The sequence below is a fragment of the Macrobrachium rosenbergii genome, chromosome 13 (assembly GCF_040412425.1).
Source record: "Macrobrachium rosenbergii isolate ZJJX-2024 chromosome 13, ASM4041242v1, whole genome shotgun sequence".
Classification (NCBI taxonomy): Eukaryota; Metazoa; Arthropoda; class Malacostraca; order Decapoda; family Palaemonidae; genus Macrobrachium; species Macrobrachium rosenbergii.
Genome location: NC_089753.1, coordinates 22,217,113 through 22,238,368, shown reverse-complemented (window position 1 = coordinate 22,238,368; position 21,256 = coordinate 22,217,113). Strand labels below are relative to the sequence as shown.

At 35.8% G+C, this 21,256-nt stretch overlaps 1 protein-coding gene across 37 annotated transcripts in view; it reads left to right on the top strand.

The window, feature by feature from the left end:
* The window catches only part of LOC136844997 (zinc finger and BTB domain-containing protein 14-like), a 152,983-nt gene that overhangs the window by 78,837 nt on the left and 52,890 nt on the right, over positions 1-21,256 (top strand). For 5 of the 37 annotated variants that reach the window (XM_067114594.1, XM_067114557.1, XM_067114551.1 and 2 more), the window contains one exon: positions 1,195-1,648. The exons of 21 other annotated variants lie outside the window; for them this stretch is intronic. In XM_067114594.1, the coding sequence (XP_066970695.1) occupies positions 1,195-1,503 (309 nt within the window). In that variant the 3' untranslated portion in view covers positions 1,504-1,648. Of the gene's footprint in view, positions 1-1,194; positions 1,649-2,953; positions 3,366-4,281; positions 6,327-13,736; positions 15,176-16,712; positions 18,605-21,256 lie in introns of those variants that run through there. 11 more of the 37 variants (XM_067114595.1, XM_067114576.1, XM_067114552.1 and 8 more) reach the window with 10 other exon arrangements.

Genomic DNA, 21,256 nt, shown 5'->3' with positions numbered 1-21,256 from the left:
AATAGAAAATGCTGTTAATGATCTATGTTCACATAAAGGCTAATTGATCTTAATCTTGCACTCAAGGAAATACAAAGCATTAATGTGGATTCAAAGGAATTTAAATTTCTCTTGTAGTTAAAAAGGATATTACCAAGAGTAGGTATTGTTTTTCTCTTATGGGCATCATATGCAATTTATGTATTGATTCAAAATCTTTTGTTCTTTTATATTATTGAACCTTAAACATTATATCTGTTATCTTTGGGGAGAGAAATGTAATTATAACATTTAATGCCATAGATCCAGGTTTTGATGTTTGTCGAAATTTTGGGACAGGACTCAGAAAAACTGAGTTGTAATCACCCTGTATACTAGTCTTGAAATTATTTGAAAAAAAAAAATATATATGTACATATGTATATATATAAAGTTATTTTATATATATATATATATATATATATATATATATATATATATATATATATATATATATATATATATATATACACACATTATATATATATATATATATATATATATATATATATATATATATATATATATATATATATATATATATATATATATATATATATATATATATATACATACATATACACCAGAGAGTCTTTAGAATTTTTTCTCTCTTGCATACACTATGAAAGTATGCAGTCTACTGTGTCTGGAGTGGCCTTTCTTAATAAGTTTCCACATGTTCCATTTACCTTTTAGATTTTAACAACGTGAAGTTATAGTAAGTTTAGGTTATGTTATTGATTGTGCTCTTGTTTTATATTTAAATTTAGGATATATCAAAGCACCTGCATTTGTTGTTTTCTTCAATATATATTTCTTGGCATATTTTAGTTGTACTATAGTGTATTTATGGTTAATTGTTCATAAATGTTTGTTATCTCTTGTCTAATTTGTGATGTAATTACTTGATTTATTTTGTCAAGTTGTATATTAACTTAAGGGTCATAATTGTTAGTTCTTCATCTGTTCTGGTACATTTTCAATTTACATGTACCTGTTTTCCCTCACCAATCCTATAAATAAAAAAAATTTTTACTGTGCATTTTTTCTGCCAGTGTGTGCTCTTTTAATATTTAAGGATTTATGAATGCAGTACAGCATGTGTAGCTTTATATAGAAGTAGGTTGACATGTTTTTCCAATTCGCTATTTTACTTAAGGTAACATCCTCTCACAGGTCCTACCATTGGCAATCAACAGTAAGGGAAGCTGGAGAGATGGAAATGTCAGGATTTTCCAATGCCACATTTGCCCATATTCGACGAAGAACCGAACCCATTTGCAGCATCACATTCTGATCCACACCGGGGAAAAACCTTATGTTTGCTCGTATTGTTCGGCTTCTTTCACATTCAAAGGAAGCATGAAGAGACACGAGCGGACGCACACCGGAGAAAAACCATTTGCGTGCACAGAGTGTCCTTACACTGCAAATCAGAGGAGCTGTTTGATGAACCACATGCAGAAACATTTTCAACAGACGTGATGAGTTGAACCCAGGCTGTGGTGTAAATAAATGCACATCCCTTGTTTACTGCTGAAACATAAGTATCTCTTAACAGTCGATAAGCATTTGTGACATAATCAAAATGTTAATTAAGCTTAACTCAATACACATAAAGTATGGTATGCATTTTGATTTTTTGTTATCCCTTAGAGCTTAGTTTTAAACAATGTTGACAAAATCCTGAACTCCTATGCATATGTATTTTTTTGCAGCAAACCAGTAGGTATACATTCATAAGTCAGAAATTATAGACTAGAAATCTTTGCCAGGAAACCAGGATAAGTAAAGCTGGTATTGATAAATTCACAAGGAAAAGAAGTGAAATTCTTTTGCACTATGCTCAGAGGAAGTGCTGTTTATGTCAAGCTCTTTAGTATAATTTCATCAAACTTTTTTTTATTTTATTTTACTGTAATGGAATTTATTGAATGTTAATGATGCTCACCCAAGAAATTGAACATTGTTATCCAAGTAAAACTCTCAGCAGATTACAGTAGAATCTTCTACACAAAAAGATGGAAAATCTGAGAATGTTTAAATTTTATCTATTAGAGCGTGTCTGCAAATGTACAGTACTTTTTTTAGATTGTTGAATCACTGGAGCATTTATGTTTTTCAACCTGTTTGCAGATTGATATTCATTGATGATCCTTCAGCTGGCTTGCATATAGAAATCTTGTTATAATTTTAACTACTATTTAAATTATCAAGTATGGAAGCTTTTCCAGCCTTCCTTTGTGGGATGCTGTCAATTATTGCAGGAGAACCAATGTACCCAAATTCAAGACCACCAGTCTGAAAGGTTCGCTAAATCGTTCAGTCATTAGTAGCAGCATAACAGCTTCCTGTAGTAGGCAAACCTGCAGAAAGGACAGTTACTGCATAACACTTCGTAATGAATTGGTTTAAAAGAGGGAAAACATCAGCCATTAGATTCTACTGGACTCCAGTAAGAGCAATAATGCTTAATGGATCCATTTATTTATTTGGTATGTGATTGGGTTTAAACTTACACTCTGGTCCTAAACCAGGAGGAACTGTTCTGTTAAAAGACTTAGTGTGTACTATACCCACAAAGCAGTGTTCTGAGTGTTAGAAAACCTTAGTAATTTCAAGCATCGTGCATGCTTCTTGATTCGTCTACTTTGGTGTCAAGTTTTGGAGCTTAAGTTTAACTGTAAGTAAAGATAAGTGCAAAAAGTATTGGTTTAGCAATATGATTGGCCTCCATTACAGTATATGTGTTTTAGATTTTGAGTGATAGATTTTCATTTAATATAAAGGCAATCTCACTATTTTATTTGTCTTGTACGTGCCCATACCATTTATTATGTGCATAAATGTGTTGATAATGTGCCTAACTGTTCTGTGGATTAGATTAGATTCTATGTGATGTGAGAACTTTTACTGAAGGTAACATCTCTCACAGGTTGTGCCAGTGACGCTCAGCGATCAAGAGAGCAGGAGAGATGGAATCGTCAAGATTTTCAAGTGCCCCAGCTGCACCTATTCCACGAAGAACAGGGCTCATTTACAGCATCACAGTTTGATCCACACTGGTGAAAGGCCTTATTTGTGCTCGTTCTGCTCGGCTTCCTTTAGATTCAAGGGAAATATGACGAGGCATGAGAAAGCACATTCAGGAGAAAGGCCATATTCTTGTCCAGATTGTCCGTATGCAGCAACTCAGAAGGCTAATTTGATTATACACATGCAAAAGCATTTCCCTCAGAATTAGCCGTGTGGTCTAAATGTTTTGTTATTACAATTTTTAGAACTTCAATGTTTTAGTTTGAGAGCTTGTTTATGATGTGTCTGATTAAATATGCATTAGAGATGAACAGTGTTTTTAATTTCCCTTTTTTTTTTTTTTTTTTTTTTACGTGCCAACACATTTAGATGTTATTGCCAAAAGTATAATTTAGTGATGTTCATGTTCAAGGATTTCTTTGAGATGTAAAGTATATATATATATATATATATATATATATATATATATATTTATGTTAATTTTTTTATGGTAATGTTCGCTTATTCACGTGGAGCTAATCAAAGAGGGGTAGCTTGCATGGCAAGCTTCCTAGGTACCACTTTGAATGCCTGTAAAATAGAGAAAGTCCAAGTGAAGAGAAGAGAAATATAAAGAAAATAAAGATGAAAATAAGTGGATAAGTAAACAACCTTATGCAATACTGTAGTAAACATCAGTGGGCGTGCCAGTCAAGAAGGTTGACGTAGGGAAGCGTCAGGTAGCCTGAGGACAATGATATTTAGATGCTAGTAAGTAGTGTGCGTGTGTGAATGGACATAGCAAAGATGAAATAAATAAATGAAATATTTGCCTATCTACAGTCATGCAGCACTAGCTGTGATCTACCACCATGTAGTATTAACTGTGTAATAAGTTCCCTCTGCTTTCGCTTGTCTGTGAATTCTTTGCCCAAGTTCCTGCCTCTTCCGTGTCTCTCAATACCCTTTCATGTTTTCTTGTTCTTCCAAATTATTTATGTTTTTCTGTATCTTACTTTCCTGATGCTCCCCTTCTCTTTACATGCCCAAACTATTAGTATGCGAAACATGGATTATAGAATCTATCATCTGGACACAACTTATCTCAATACACTGTAGTTAAGTGTAACACTAGTTACTGTACATGGATCAGAGAGAACTGCTTTTTCTCTGAAAATATGTTTTATTTTGGAATCATAACATTGCTAGGATTTGATAACAGGAATAATATAATAACCCTCTTTCCAGGTTGCTTTTGCAAGATCCCAAACTACAGGTTATACTGAAGAATGTGGGGTCAAGATTCACCAATGTCCGTTTTGCCCATATGCATCAACTTTTAAGACAAACTTAGTGAATCATGTCAAGGTTCACACAGGAGAGAAGCCTTATGCTTGTATGCTGTGCCCAGCCAAGTTTGCGCAGAAAGGAAATCTAAAGAAGCATATCCAGAGTCATAGAGGAGAGAAACCATTTGCCTGTTCGAAGTGTGCCTACCGTTCAACGAAAAAAGAATATCTCTTAAATCATCAAATGAAAGAGCATGGTCATTCTCTGTAATATATATACTATACAGTATATAAGTTGTTTTCAGTATAAACTTCACAATTATTTTTATTGTTTTGGAAAATTGCATAAGAGTATGTTTTGAAAAGCAGTGATTTTTAAGGCATTTTTTCTACAGTCTGTTGATTATTTTGAGTTCCATTTAGAAACACTGATTTTTTTAATATAAAAGTAGAAGGAATCGACTAAAAGAATTTGTAGTTAAATTAGATGAGGGCATGCAAACTTGTACAATATGTAAACTAATTATGTTTGTGTTGAAAGAGTGATATCCAGTACTTTTCATTCAGAACACAGTGCAGAAAGCTATCCTTACATTGCATTAAAATAAAGGTCAGTCAGTAAATTTTACAAAAGAGCAAATATAGTATCATGACAAAGAATAAGATTTTTTGTCAGTTTAAAACATTCAGAAAGGTGATTTGTCAGGAAAAATTTTGTCTTTTGTCAAAAGCTCATGTGAAAAGTTTAATAATTTACACTGTGAAGTAAAGCTGTTGTGCATCATTATCATACACTTCCACTGCAAGACAGTTATTGTTGTAGATTTTTATTGTTTTATTCATGCTGTTTTACCTAAGATTTATTGCATCAAATTTTTAAATCTTTTTTATTTAACTAATTAACCAAAATTGATTAGCTAATATTTTTATTTATCTTGGCAGGATCAAAGGAAAGAATAAGTTAAGTATACCTTAGTTTTACCAGACCACTGAGCTGATTAACAGCTCTCCTAGGGCTGGCCCGAAGGATTAGACTTATTTTACGTGGCTAAGAACCAATTGGCTACTTAGCAGCAGGACCTACACCTTATTGTGGAATCGAATCAATGTTATGCTCATACAGGCATATGAAAGCAAATTCAAGAACGTTTAGTATTTATGTTGATATTCATTATATTAAAATTTTCAAGCAGTTCATAATTGAATCCACTTAGGCTAAGCTGCTTCTGTGTTTATTTGATGGGGGCCCTGTACTTTGTTTCTGTGAAATGTAAAAATAAACAAATGGTATATTTAAGTTGTCTCGTTAAGTTGATTCTGCTGTTGACCATTTTGTCAGTTTAAAGAGGAGAAGGTCCCATAAGATCAGAATACAGGCAGTCCCCGGGTTACTACTGGCTTGGCTTACGATGCTCTTCAAATATATTCATCAAAAATTATTTCCCGGGTTACAACATGGTCAAAATTTGGATTTTTTTTTTAAACTCGATAAAAATGTAGTTTACATCGTTTACAAGACACCCAAATGATTAAAAGTAAGGTTTTCTGACAATAATTTGGGATACGGCAATTTTCAGTTGATGACTTGGCGTCAGAACGAAACCTGTCGTAAACCTTGGACTGCCTGTAGTTTACAGGCTGTTTTTACTTAACATGTTGTCCTTTAAGCATACATATATTTCAAGTAAAAAAAAAAAAAAAAAAAAAAAACTTACAAACATCCAAATGCTCCATAGCTGTTACGCTTTGGTCAGGGTTACAGTGTAAATATAATGTAATCAGTGTTTTTCATGTGACAAAAAATAGAATTCCCCATAGAAGTTTTGTGCATCATTGTTAGAACCCTTTTTATTACCCTTGGTCCTGTTTTAAGAGCACACTGTGTTTCGGCTCCCATGTTCTGTAAATTGTGTCTGTTGTGGGAGTTACAGTACAGGGTATGTATGCTTTTATAAGTGTATATGTCTGTTATGGGTTTTGTGTAATTACACTGGCTGAATTTAACTTAGAATTCTGTTATTTTCCTCTGATGATACTTGTGCTCATCTCCTAGTCATTCTGTATCTCACCCTTGGCCATCTTTTGTTGTCACCACCAGTTTTGCTGCTTTTTTTTATTTGTGGTAATAGAATACGAATCATTTTCCAGGGACATGGAAGCAGTATCCTGGAAGAATAAGCTCTAATTCCATAGGAGCCTTTTTTTAGTTTATTTTATAGTTTATTTTAGTGAATGTTGATGTGTTATATCAGAAGTTTGCATGTTATATCTGGTTATTATATAATTAATACTGCAAATATTAAGAAATACTGTACAGTGAACATTAGTAGCAAATATAAATTAGAATAAAAAACAACACTGATCGCACAAAGCACAGCATTCAGACAAACTGTGGGAAGGAGGAAAAAACAAATGTTCTGGTTATGTTGAAAAATAACACTTGACATTGTTATCCATTTATCGTCCTCTTAATTTGTGACATGTTATATGAAGCGAGCTTGGGGAATCCCATTTCAGAAATCAATTAGCAACAGAATAAGCGATTACAGTCATACCCCAAACTTACGCGAGGTTAGTTCCAGAACCCCTTGTGCAAGACGAATTTCGTGAAAGTTTGGCATGGTCTGTAAAAATGCTAATAAATGCTTATTTCTAAAGTTTAAACACTTAAGACCCTATTCATGCTCCCAAATTATTAAGCTAACTTTTAAATGAAAGTTCACCCTGTAATCAGTCTGTGAGAGCTAGAGAAAGTAAACGGTACAATCTACCAATGTATTGGTAGTTTAGGGAAAGCTGTACTATATGTTTTTAAGCCTAGTGAATATATACATATACACATACATATGTAACAGGTTTTGACATAGGAAAAATCAATTTTTTATAGCTGCTGTGAGTCCTGAAAGGAGTTACACTCACATAGTCCCCACGGGCTCCATAAGGTAAACAACCAATTATAAAGAATTCTCGTATAGTTGGTCTAGGCCAGAATAGTGCTTGATGGTACAGTGGTAGAATATAAAGGACTCAGGACAGGAGGGCTTATCTCCTGTTCTACGACGATTACCTTGGCTCTCACTACATCTTGCTTGCACAGATGTGACAACAGCATATTTTGGCCATCTTCATTTACACTCTGGTCTGTCCAAGTGTTCACTAGTTCCCAGGTTGTGCTTCAGAAATCGTGTTCAACTACGCATGTTTCCTTCCTGTTAACACCAATCATGTTAATATGTACAGTATGCTCTTGGTTATCCTGATTAATAGACCCAAGGCCCTCTTGGACAAGGGCAAGTCCATAACTACTGTTGTAAAACGGCAACTCTAATTTTCCGCCCTTACCTTGCCAACACCACATAACCATAACCACTAATTATGCTTATATATAGTACAATCATCTTGCTTTAAACTGAAAACTTTATGCAAAAGGCTATTATTTATCTTAGTTTTCCATATTTGCAACAAAATAATCTGTATTTTAAAAATACTCTGGAAAAAAAAAAGCAAACCCCTTGTCTTTCGTAAACAGACAATTCGGTAGGTAAGTGGTCTACCTATGTTTACCCACAGCATACCATGATTTTATTACCATGAATGTTCAGTATTTTTATACAGCAACTTTCTTATCAGCTGTTACCATATTGAGTAAAACTCCACAATAATGTAAATGAGAGGCTGTATTTTTCAAAATACAAAAAGGATAAAACGGGAGCTTTCGACCGTTTGCACAACGGGAAAATACAGTCTCTCATTTACGTCACTGTGGCGTTTTACTCATTATTTTTGATCACAATATAGTGATGCGCCACACGTTACCATATTGTATTACTGTATGTACTCTAGTATCATGCAACATTTTAAGAAGGAAATTTTGATATGATTTTAGAGATTCACACCATACATGAGATACAGAATGTGTATGTGTGAAGTACTGGCCTAGGCTGGGTGTTACATTTACAGCATTCATTTGCATAGGTCAAACAGGCTATTACAGCTGTATTGAAGATAAAAGTACTGTACAGGCAGACCCCGGTTATCGGCGGGGTTCCGTTCCCGACGGCGTGACGATAGCCGAAAATCACCGCTAACCGAAAATCGGTGATAATAGCACTGATCCCTGGTTATCGGCGATAACCGGTGATTAGCGCTGCTAATAACCGGTTATCAGTGATGATAACCAGTTATCAGCAATGAAAATCTGGTTATCGTCGTCGCTAGACAAGCGCTGTAAAACCGGATCACCGGTAACCGAGGCTGCCGATAACCGGGGACTGCCTGTAATGGAATGAAATTTATATTTTACTCACTGAATCCATTTATACTTTTTTTATTTTCATGTTATATCATCATTGTAATATAACAAAACTGATCATCCACCATATGCATTTGAGTAGGTTAGACTAATGTTTTTGTTTTCAAAATCAGCTGATTGAGGCCTACTGCGAAAATAATTAGGAGAATCATTTTTAATTGCTAAAAAAAGTGGATTGTCACTGGAATTGTAATTTTTATTTTTGTACAGAAAGTAAAATCTGTTTACAAAGGTAAACTAACATACACTAAACTAAAATCCTTCAAAATCACAGAACAGCTGTTTCTCTATTTGGTTGTTTATGTCCATACTCAATATTGTTTATGCCAGTTTTTTGTTTAAGTGGTGATCATCCAATAGTAAGTACTGTATTTGTTAATTATGATAGATGTTATTACAAGCAGTCCCCGGTAATTGGTGGGCATGGTTATTGGCGATCTGGTTTTACAGGGCTTGTCTAGCGACAAAATTGGCAATTTTCAGCGGTTTTCAGTGCCAAAAATCGCCGATTTCCACTTATCGGCGCCGATAATCGGGTATTGGCGGCATTACATACCTAACAGAAGTGCCGATCTCTGGTTATTGGCACCAATAAGGCCCGAAAATTGCCGTTTTCAGTTATCGGCAATTTTCGCTTATCATCACGCTGTCGGAACGGAACCCCCACCGATAACCAGGGACTGCCTGTACTTGTTACATAAGTTTGGTAAACGTGTGTGAAAGCCAAGCACAGTGCAGTCTACTGAAAGTGAATAACCTCTAGGAGCATAGCCTAGTGCAGTATGATCAACTCAAAATGAAATTTGCTTGGTAGGTTAAGCCTGATTTTATCTTTTTGACTTTATTAAATAAGAAGATGGGACAAAATTTTAAGGGTCCAATGATACGTGAGTCAGGATGATACACAAGTATTTATGATATATTTCATTTGTTTTACTCATAATTTGGTATTTTTACCTTTTTTTTTTCATAGTGAGAGAATTTTTGAGAGTAGATCATTCATGTTGCACAGAGAGACTTTTTCAGTATACTGTTTTTAAGAACATTATTGAAAAAAATTATTGTTAGTCATCTTTATTATGCTCAGCTGATTTCCCATCTTTATTGGGGTTTTATGTGTGTGTGTGTGAGAGAGATTTACATTTATTCTTCTTCTTTATCTTCAGCTTTTCCCATCTTTATATGGGGTCGCTGTGTGTGTGACATTTACATGTGGAATTTTATCAACGTTGATGTCACTGACTAGCCTTTTTTAATTATAATTATTTATAGTGCGCTGCGTAAACAAGTGGGTTCGAACTCGAGTTGCTTCATTCAGGTTATGGTTCATTCTTCTCCATAACCAACAGACACAAGTGCCTCTGTCTGCCACCCTTCTCGTGGGGTCCAAAGGTCACTACTTTTTCCTATCCAGGGCCTCCCCTGGTGTCGGAATAGTCCTTAGACGGAGTGTCATTCAGGTAGTCTTGTGACCTTTCCTGACCTGGAAGTAGGTCTGTTTGCAACCCAATTCAGCCACAAACTATCAAGCTGTCATGACTGGTATAAACTCAGCCTGGCGTCAGCCCCCTCAAAGTTCTGATGCCCTGGCTTTGTGGTCTTTGAATCTTACAGTTTAGGAGGAAAACTGATCTTGGTCCTGTTATTACTATTTTTCCTAAAAATCAGTCAAGGGATCCTACTTACTGCAGTATGGTTCTGCAGTTAAGTAACTAGCACTCTTCACAGTTTTCGGCTACAGTAAATGATGCGGCCGCATTGGCCCCGAGGAAAAGTTTTGTTGGAACCAGACTCCACAGGCCAACTTTCATCCCTAAGGTTCAGGAATTGTCTGAGACCAGTATTCCGTCCACATTCGGTTTCCTGGTCTTTGAGTAATGTATCGGAGCTAGCTTGCAACCAACAATCATCTTGTTCTTACTTTTCCTTGTTGGGGAAGACCTAAAATTTTTAATCAGCTTAGCTTCTGGTGTTAGTTTTCCTGTACTGTCTGGCCTGTCTAGCGGAACCAATCATTTTGGTTTCCCTCATCAGGGGTAGTGTTGCGAATTCCTCACCCTAACTTTCTATCTACAGTTGAAGGTCCTCATTTTCGGTGGTCACCTTGGAAAGTACTCCCCTTTACAAGGTCTGTTTCATGCCCAGTTTTTCTCCTTACAGGCTTTTTTAGACAGGACCTCTTAATTTTGTCAGATCCTCTCTTTAAAAAAGGGGGGGTACTGTCATTGTGTCTGCTATTAGGCAGAAAGTATTTTCTTAATACAAGCCTATTCAGGTTCAATTTATAAAGCTCATGATCTTAGACGGTGACCACTACATTATTTTCATTACATGAATTTAGAGGACCTTACTAATGTTCAGGGTAGAATTCTCCTAGTTTTCAATGTCTCTATTTAAGTCTTTAATAGCATAAGAATGATGTTTATTTCTCTGTTATTATTTCACCGCCGACACGGACTCCGATCCAGAAAAAGGATTTTGACAAGGGAAAATCTATTTCTGGGAGGGGCCCGTGTCACCCGGGTGACCCACCCTGTTTTTCATTCTCTCCTCCCATGGTAAACATCATTCTAGTGGGGTGGGTGCAACATGGAATGCGACTAGTGTTGCCTTGTGTACAGTCCGAGTAGTGCATGGGCTTGTATCAGCACCTCTCTCGTTGGGACTTTTGACATTGGGAATTTTATAGGGCAGGGTCCCGTGATTGTGACAATCTCACCCTTTACCATATACGACTCCATTTCTTGAGCTCGCTTGGGGTAGTAACCCCAGCTTTACATTTAGCTTTTCTCTGGTATCTAGCAAACGGAATTACCTAGAAATAAGTGCTGAATGGATTATTTCACCGGGTGACACGGGCCCCTCCCCAGAAATAGATTTTTCCTTTGTCAAAATCCTTTATTTATTTATTTATTTTTTTTACTCAGATATGATTTTCACACGTAACAGTACGTGAGAATATTTTGTCGCTGTTGACATTTTGTTCACATTCATAAATGTTGGCAACACACTGAGCCATTTATAACTCGTCTTCCCTTCCCTTAACCAAAGGGAAGGAGTTTGTGTGTGTGTGTTATATACGTGCACATTAGGGGATATCAAGTGTGTTTCCATCACTTTTGGGTTTAAATTTTATTATTTGATCTTTTATGCAGTAAAAATTGTGACAAAACACATGAAATGAAAAATACACTTAAAAATAAAAGGAAAATATCATAAAATGAAAAAAAAAAAGGAAGGAATGTGTGTGTTATAGGCTTCGATGTATACAATATCAGTTGTTCTCTGTATCTTCCCTGGAAGGGGGTAGTACTACTGTCAGTGTAGTATCTCAAGAGGTGCACTGTAGACATTACTTAAGGTTCTTGGCAGCATCCCTTCAGCCCCTAGCTGCACCCCTTTCATTCCTTTACTATATCTCCAATCATCTTCTCTTTTTTCCATCTTGCTTTCTGCCCTTTCCTGACAATTGTTTCAACATTACTATCGGTGCTGAATTACCATATCCAGGCAGTTCCCGGTTATCGACGGGGCGTTCTGTTCCGATGGCGTGATGATAAAATCGTCGATTTTTGGTGCCAATAACAGGAGATCAGCACCTCTGTTAGGTATGTATCAGCGCCAGTACCTGATTACCAGTGCTGATAAGTGGAAATCAGCTCCTAAAGTCGCCAGTTTTCGTTGCTAGACAAGCGCTGTAAAACCGGATCACCAATAACCGAGCCCGCCGATAACTGAGGACTTCCTGTACATCCAAGTGCTTTGCCTTTAATGTAAATTTTATATCCCAGTTTCTCTCTCTCTCTCTCTCTCTCTCTCTCTCTCTCCTTTTTTTTGTGTTGTGCATGATGTATTACAGGTTATAGGACAGTACTGTAATATCCTTTGATAAAATGTGGAGAAATTCTAAAAGTAAAATACATAGCTCATAAAAAGCTGTAACGAAGTCAGATACCTACCTACCCCACCCCACCCATCCCACACTGCATTACCACCCCCACTTCCCAGCCTTGGAAACTCTGGCCACCTACTTTCACAAACAGTCCTATCTCTGAGTTAGCCTATGCATAAACAGCCTTACTGCCCCTCCTCTCATGGCACTTAAACTTCTGGCCCCACATGCCCCTCCACTCACTTGGGAAACTTTCCCTGTCCTCCCAAACACACACACATACACACCAACCCTTTCTCAGACTTTGAGACTGTAAGCAGTGTTACCAACATCCCCTCAGACCATGCAGTATTGCCAACCATTGGGAAATTTTTTTTTCCAAATTTATATGTTTTATACTGTACTGTGTGTGTGTGTACATACACACTTATATATTTATTTATATTATTATTATAGTGGTAATGTACGCTTATTCATGTGGAGCCAATCAAAGAGGGCTAACTTGCCAAGCAAGCTTCCGAGGTATCACTTTGAAAGCCTGTGAAAGTAGAGAAAACCAAGTGAAGAGAAGAGAAATATATGAAAATAATAAAGTTGAAAAGAAGTGGATAAGTGAATAAACTTTTATACATTAGTAAACATCAGCGGAGGTACCAGTCAAGAAAGTTGAGGTAAGGTAGCATCAGGTAGTCTGAGGACTATAATATTTAGGTGATAGCAAGCAGTGTGTGGTTGTGAATGGACTTAGCAAATATGAAATAAATAAATGGGATACTTTGCGTATCTGTCATCAATGTAAGCATTTTGAAGTGAGGTTTTCCCCATTGCAGCATTAGCTGTGCATTAAGTTTCCCTAGCTATTGCTTTTCTGTGCATTCTTTGCCTAAGCTCTTATCTCTTCTTGTCTCTCGATGCCCTTGCATGGTTTTCTTGGTCTTCCAAATTGTCTATATTTTTTCTATATCTTACTTTCCTGATTCTCTTCCCTTCTCTTTACTTGCCCAAACTATCAGTCTGTGAAACGTAGATTGCAGTATTTATCATCTGGACATAATATACCTCAGTACAGTATGCTGTAGTTAGGTGTAACACTGTTCATATGGCTTCAAAAGAACTGCCTTATTTAATTCTTGAAAATATGTTTTGTTTTGGAATCATAATGTTGCTTAGGATTTGGTAACAGTAATAATATTAGTAACCCTCTTTCCAGGTTGCTTTTGCAAGATCCCAAACCACAGGGTATATTGATGAATCTGGGTACAAGAATCACCAATGTCCGTTTTGCCCATATTCATCAACCTTTAAGACAAACTTGGTGAATCATGTCAAGGTTCATACAGGAGAGAAGCCTTATGCTTGTATGCTCTGCCCAGCCAAGTTTGCACAGAAAGGAAATCTAAAGAAACATATCCAGAGTCATAGAGGAGAGAAACCATTTGCTTGTTCGAAGTGTGCCTACCGTTCAACGAGAAGAGAATATCTCTTAAACCATCAAATGAAAGAGCATGGTCATTCTGTGTAACGTATTATGTACACTACATGAGTTGTGTTCAAGATAAACTTATTTTGCTTTTATCGTTTTGGAAAATTGCATCTGTTTATGTTTTGTAAGACACGGACTGCTTAGGACATATTTCCTACAGTCTGTGGATTGAGTTTTATTTTAACATGCTGGTTTCTATTGATTTAAAGGATTTTTATTGTTAAATGAGATGAGGGCTTGCAAACTGATATAATATGTAAACTAGTTATGTTTGTGTTTAAAGAGTGATATCCAGTACTTTTCATACAGAATGCAGTGCAACAAGCTGTTCTTAAATTACGTTAAAATCAAGATCAATCAGTAGATTTTACAAAAGAACAAGTGTAGTATAACAAACAATTAGGTTTTTTGGTTAGTTTAAAACACAAAACCACTCAGGAAGGTGATGCTGTATTAGGTAGATTTATGGCAGCCGTTTCTTTGTGAATATATTTTACCCTGTAGGGGGTTAGTGCTGTCAGTGCACCTCATGCGTGCAATGTAGGCATTACTTATAATTCTTTTCAGCGTACCTTCGGCCCTAGCTGCAACCCCTTTCGTTCCTTTTACTGTACCTCCTTTCATATTCGCTTTCCCAACAGTTGATTCATGATGCAACTGCGAGGTTTTCCTCCTGTTACAGCTTTCAAACCTTTTACTGTTAATTTCCATTTTGGCGCTGAATGACCTAATAGGTCCCAGTGCTTGGCCTTTGCCCTAAATTCTGTATTCAATTCTTTTATTTTTTTAAATTAAAGAACCAAAGATTGACTTTCCATATGTTCTTAAATTAGCTATTTTTTTTATTTATCATTGCAGGATCAAAGGAAAGAATACTGTAGAATCATTGTTAAAGCTCATACAGGTGCAGGAAGGCAAATTCGAGAATGTTTAGTTTTTATGTCAGTATTCTCGATGTTTTAAATTTCAAACAGTGCAAAATTAAATTCACTTTGGCTAAGCTGTTTGTGTGTTTATTGAGGGGGATACTATTTTAAGTTGTCTTGTTAAGTTGCTTCTCCTGTTGACCAATTCAGGTGTTCAAAGAGAAGAATGTTCTATAAGATCAGAATGCAGGCAGTCCCTGAGCTAAGGTGGAGATCCATTCCTCAATCGCGACTTAAGTTGGATCGTAACTTTAAAAAATTAAAAAAAGAAAAAAAAGTGATAAAAGCTTTGCCTTTAATTCTGTGGTTTCCTTGCACACTGGAAAGATGGCAACACACACTTATTTACATGAGGAAGCTCAGAAACTAGTACCCAGCCTAACATCGCCTTAACTTCGGATTTTCACCTTAAGTCGGAGACGAATTTTTTATGAATATTTTTGAAAAGCGTTGTAAGATCGGATCGACTTATGTCAAGACCACCTTACCTCAGGGACTGCCTGTTAGTTTAAAGGCTGAGTTTTCTTGTCCTTCAAGCATACTCGTACATATGTTTCAAGTTGAAAAAGACTTGCAAAACATCCCAGTGCTCTATAGGTTTGGGGTTTGGTCAGGGTTAAAGTGTAAATAAAATGTAATCAGAATGTTTTTCATGTGACAAAAAAAAGAATTCCCCAATAGAAGTTTTGTACATCAGTGTTTGAACCTTTATTTTTATTTCCCTTTGTCCTTTATCAGCTCCCAGTGTTCAGTAATTTAATGTGTATGATATGGGAGTTACAGTACAGGGTATGTATACTTTTCTAAGTGTATGTGAGTTTTCCATAATTACACTGGCTGAATTTAACGTGGAATGTTGTTATTTTCCTCTGATGATACTTGTGCCCATCTCTTAGTCATGTTGTTACTTACCTTAGCCGTCTTTTGGTGTTACCATCAGTTTTGCTGATTTTGCTTTATTTTAAGGTAATAGAATACATATTCATGTCCATGGAAAATGATTTTCAATCTTATCAACATCTGACTGCTGGGAAGTATCCTGGAAGAATAATGTCTAATATCCTAGTGGTTTTTTTTTTATTTCGGTAAATGCTGACTTGTCCTGTAAGAAATATGCATGTTATATCTGTTTACGATATAAATAATACTGCAAACATTAAGAAATACTGTACTATGAACATTAGTTGAAAAATAAGTTAGATTAAAAAACAACAATGATCACACAAAGCACAGCATTCAGACAAACCGTGGGAAGGAGGAAAAAACAAATGTTCAGGTAATGTTTAACAATAAACACTTGAAATTTTTGCCCATTTAACTTCCTCTTAATTTATGACATGTTATATGAAGAAAGCATGGGTCATCAGATTTCGCAAACTAGTTAGCAACAGAATACAGTAAGTAATTACACCCTTCAATCAATACATAAGAGCTAGAGAATACAAACAGTACAATCTGCCAATACATTGGTTGTTTACTGGAAGTAACCTGACAAGTTATCAGTTTAGTAGTTGTGGCTGAAAAGACTTCCAACCAATTGTAAGTTGCAGTCAGTGGGTTAAGCAAGTCTAGATCAGACCACCAGGTTTTACAGCTATTCGTAACAAGTCCATGCTGAGGTATTGACCCCCATGCACAAGTATTGCTATACAGTACTGTTTGATCTTTAAGCCTAGCAAAGAGTAACATTTCTTAGTTTTACAATGAGTCATATATGTTTAACTGGAGTACTTTGTCTAGCATTCAAAAAACAAATAAAATTTCAACCTTTTTTCAGGTTTCTCTCGAAGGATCTCTTCACGTAACTCACACAGATGAGAACGGAGTCAAGACTTTTCAGTGTCAGTTTTGTCCTTACTCATCAGTAGTCAAGACAAACTTGGTGAATCACGTCATGGTCCACACTGGCGAGAAACCTTATGCTTGTCTGCAGTGCCCTGCCAAGTTTGCTCAAAAGGGAAATTTAAAGAATCATATTAAGAGTCACAATGGGGAAAAACCTTATGCTTGTTCTAATTGTTTGTACCGCTCCACGAAAAAACAATATTTGCTGAATCACTTGGCAAAAGAGCATAACATTTATTGGAACCGACTTGAGACCAAGGTGATGCCATACCTGTACTAGTAATTACTAGTGATTCTTTTCACCAGCCAGTAGAAGAGTGAGAATGTACTTTCTGAGAATAGTGGTGAACCTATATAGAGGCATGAGTAAATCGAGCACTTTGTGGTGCAGCCATGGGCACTTCCTTGGAATCCCCATCTTGCATCTAGTTGCAGTAGCTCTGAACTGCATTTGTGAACATCTGTGTTTCATCTTGTTATACTTGGTGCATCCATGATGAAGATATGTCTTAAAGTATCAGATAAGGCTAAGGTGTGTATAAGAATGCCATTTTTATTGCTGATGTGTATGTGCGGTAATGAAGTGTGTAGATCTTGGTGAATAGTATGTGCTCAGTAACTTGAAAATAGAAAGTGTAAATTTTGAAAATTTTGCAGTCTGTACATAGTCAGCTAATCAGTATCAGGTAATGAGTCTTTCTGGTGAAGTTAATTTTTCTTTCTATTTGTGAAACTGCATTACTTGGCTATCAGTCAGTTGTCTCAAAAAAGAAAAAAAAGAAAGTGTGTGCTCATTGTCTGGAGAAACTGACACACTTGAACTTTTTGTGGTCTTTGTACATACTGTAATTGGTAAGTGGTTTTCAACTGATAAAGACTTCTAATAAAGTGCATATCTTCTTTCAGACAGTGAAACCCTTTTCAATTAATAGTAGAGGACAATTTTTCTTTAAAATGCTCACCATCAGTGAACTTAAATGACGGGAAAAAGTCCATCTTATGCTTTGATAGCTAGAAGATAAGTGTAGCGTATATTATTCTAGATTATCAGAATAATATTAGTTTGCAATTGCAACAGATATTACTTGGTAGCAGTAAAGTTGGTCATTGCAAAGATTTTTTGGCTTGTAGGGGTAGATGATCATTGAGGTTATAAAGATATTGGCATGTAGATGACAGATGAACAGCATAGCTCTTATTTATGTGCTAATACTTCAACGAATCCACAGATAATACAATGATTACCATATTTATTTAGTCATAAAATGAAACTATCAACACATTCTTTGGTGATTGGGTAAATTGGTGTTACTGATTAATATACTGTGTACAGTAGAAGGAAAACAGTTGTAGCTGATTCATTTTGGATTTCTGTATGCACAGAGGTAACAATTTAAAAGAAATTTACAATTTTATAAAACTATTTCTTATGTTTTGAAATTTCATTCCCCAGCGAAAAACAGCACTTGTCAAGAACTTCCGACACTACCAAAGAGGTTAAGTTAAGTCCCATGTGAGTTATGTAATAAAATCCATATTGATATTAGAAAAGAGCAGAACAGCATAAAAAATGTACAGTACAAGATAACCACAGGATAATATTGCAAATTTAGTCTGATGGAGAAAAATCATCATATCATTTGTTCCAGTGTTATCTTGAAACCGTATGTAATTGTATCAAGCTTTATAAAAGAAAAGGGCAGATGAAAATATAAACATCACCCTATAAATATAAAACTTTATCTATTTTTTCAAAATAAATATGTAAAATGTACAGTTTAAACATTGTACTTTGCTGGTTGCAGCAGGTCCAGATAGCAAAAAGATATATAGAACCTGTCATTTTTTCATAAGAAATAACCCAGGTGTGAGGTGAAGGCATTGCAGAGAAACCAGATTTGCAGAAAAAAGGGCTGGTTATCATTTGTTAATAAACGCAACTCCTACCCATTTCCTCAATCCTTTTGTTTGTTTATTTATGAATGAATGTTCTGTGCAGTTTATGTGGCTGAAGGAGAATTGAAAGGGTGAGAAATATGGAGATATGTAGAAGTAGTAAAAAGATTGGCGTAGGTAATAGGTCATAAGGAAAGAATGGAGGATAATAGATTGATGAGAAGAGAATTTAATTGAGAATTGTTAGGAGGAAAGAGGGAAAGAGGACCTAGAAAAGGGTCAGTAGATGTCAGAGCTGCCCTGATCATAAATCTAGTGGCATTAACATAAAACAGCAGCATCAATCTTTTTTTTTTTTTTTTTTTTTTACTTGTTGTTCAACCCTATTCTTGGATGATAAATATCCTATGGCATTTTTTGCAGAAGAGAATGGTTTCATTGGCAGTGAATTCTTGCTATGGCAGGCCTTGCTCCTCTTAATTTAATGTTTGTGTCCAGAAACTCCTTAACTGCCTCTTGGTTGGGGGAAGGTAACTCCCCTGCAATCTTTAATTTATAATCTGAACTCTACAGTTATCAAATCAAACTGTGCCCTGTAGGGGGGGGAGGTTAGTGCCATAAGTGCACTCATAGGTGCGCGCTGTAGACTCAAGGTTCTTTGTAGCATCCCTTCAACCCCTAGCTGCAGCCCCTTTCATTCTTTTTACTGTACTTGTGTTCCCATTCTGTTTTTGCCATCTTACGTTCCATCCTCTCCTAACAGTTGTTTCATAGTGCAACTGTGAGATCTTTCAATTGTTACACCTTTAAAACCTTTTTACTTTCAGTTTCTTTTTCAGTGCTGAATGACCTCATAGGTCCCAGCACTTGGCCTTTGGCATAAATTCTACATTCCATCCCAAATCAAACTGCTTAGCATAGGTGTGGATGAAGGGAGATCGTCCTCCTTTCTGACTACAGAGTCTATCAATTATGGAAGGACTGTGACAACAGGTGAAACTGTAGCTTTAAATCAAATTTGCTTATGAAACCTTGGCGGTGTGTGTGTGCATTTGTTTCTTTCATCATCTGATACCTCAAGTGTACGTAGAGAGGTTATCCATTAAAGATTAGAGTTCGTCCAAGTGGCTTGCTCGGTCTATCATCCAATAATCCTGGTGTACTTACCAGATTTCTTGGGTAAAAACAAAATATTTTTCATCGTTATCAGACTTGGTCTGGTTTGTTAATAATGACATCTGCTAAGGTGAGGTGCCACTGCAGTGATTTGGCATAATTTTCCAGAAGTCCCCACTAAATTTTGTTAAATTCAGACAGCATAATTTTCCAGAAGTCCCCACTGCAGTAATTTGGTTAAATTCATAGACAGCATAATTTTTCCAGAAGTCCCCACTGCAGTAATTTGGTTAAATTCACAGACAGCATAATTTTCCAGAAGTCCCCACTGCAGTAATTTGGTTAAATTCACAGACAGCATAATTTTCCAGAAGTCCCCACTGCAGTAATTTGGTTAAATTCACAGACAGCATAATTTTCCAGAAGTCTAGCATGGGACTTGTATTCTGGAATATGTTCAAGAAAAAAACAATATTAGGACCTCATCTTGCCTTGTGATTCATGTACTACTGTCAAGTGTTTTTCAGAAATCTGCAGTCATCCCTAGAATAAACAGTTATTTTGATGCTATACTTTGCCTGTTTTTAGAAGTAAATGCTCTATGTTTAGTGCTTTTTGCTGCCAGTATCAGTTGACCTAGAACTTCAGTAGTGTGACTAAGTATAAATTATGGTAATGAGACCATACATTTATTCTAAGCAGGTTTAGTGGGTTTATTGTATTGTTGACTTGGGAAGAGAGGAAATGAATACAGTACGTACTGTTTTTGATTACTGAATTTGTTCTCACTTTCATCAAGTGTATGTGATTCCATAATTACTTGCTAAGTATAAGCAGCTCTATTTTAACTTTGTTCAGTATTTTTTTTTATTCCATATAGATTAAGAGTTATGTTATACAGAATATCCACTTCGGAGAATTTTGCATGCCTTAATAATGCTTGTGATAAGACAGTGTCTGTACATTTTTTTTTCCACATACTGTAGTTAATGTTTCCATAGACCTCCGAAACAACTCATGTGGATTGTTTTATGACACTACAAATATTTATAAGAGGTTGATTTTGTTAATATTTTATCATGAGTTGTGAAGTTGTTCTTAGGTCATCGTAAGGTGATGCTGTTTTTACAATGTTTCAAATATGATGTAAACAGTTCCAATAAATATATTTAACATCATCATATGCATTTTGCCATTCTTTTCCTCTAATTAAATGTTTTAGATCATTATGAAATTTTTACTAGTCCTCACAATGCATTGGATAGGAATTGCAAACAGCATGAAAGTAGTTTTTAACTACATTATATTCATGTACTTTTGACCCAAATTCTAGAATATTATTGACTCATACTCTTAGCTCCCTTTCATTTTTGGATAAGTTCCTCAAAGATTCATAATTTGTAGTTGTACATTTCAACTAGATAAGAGATTATTAGAAGGATTGAGTATGGAAACCAAGTTCTT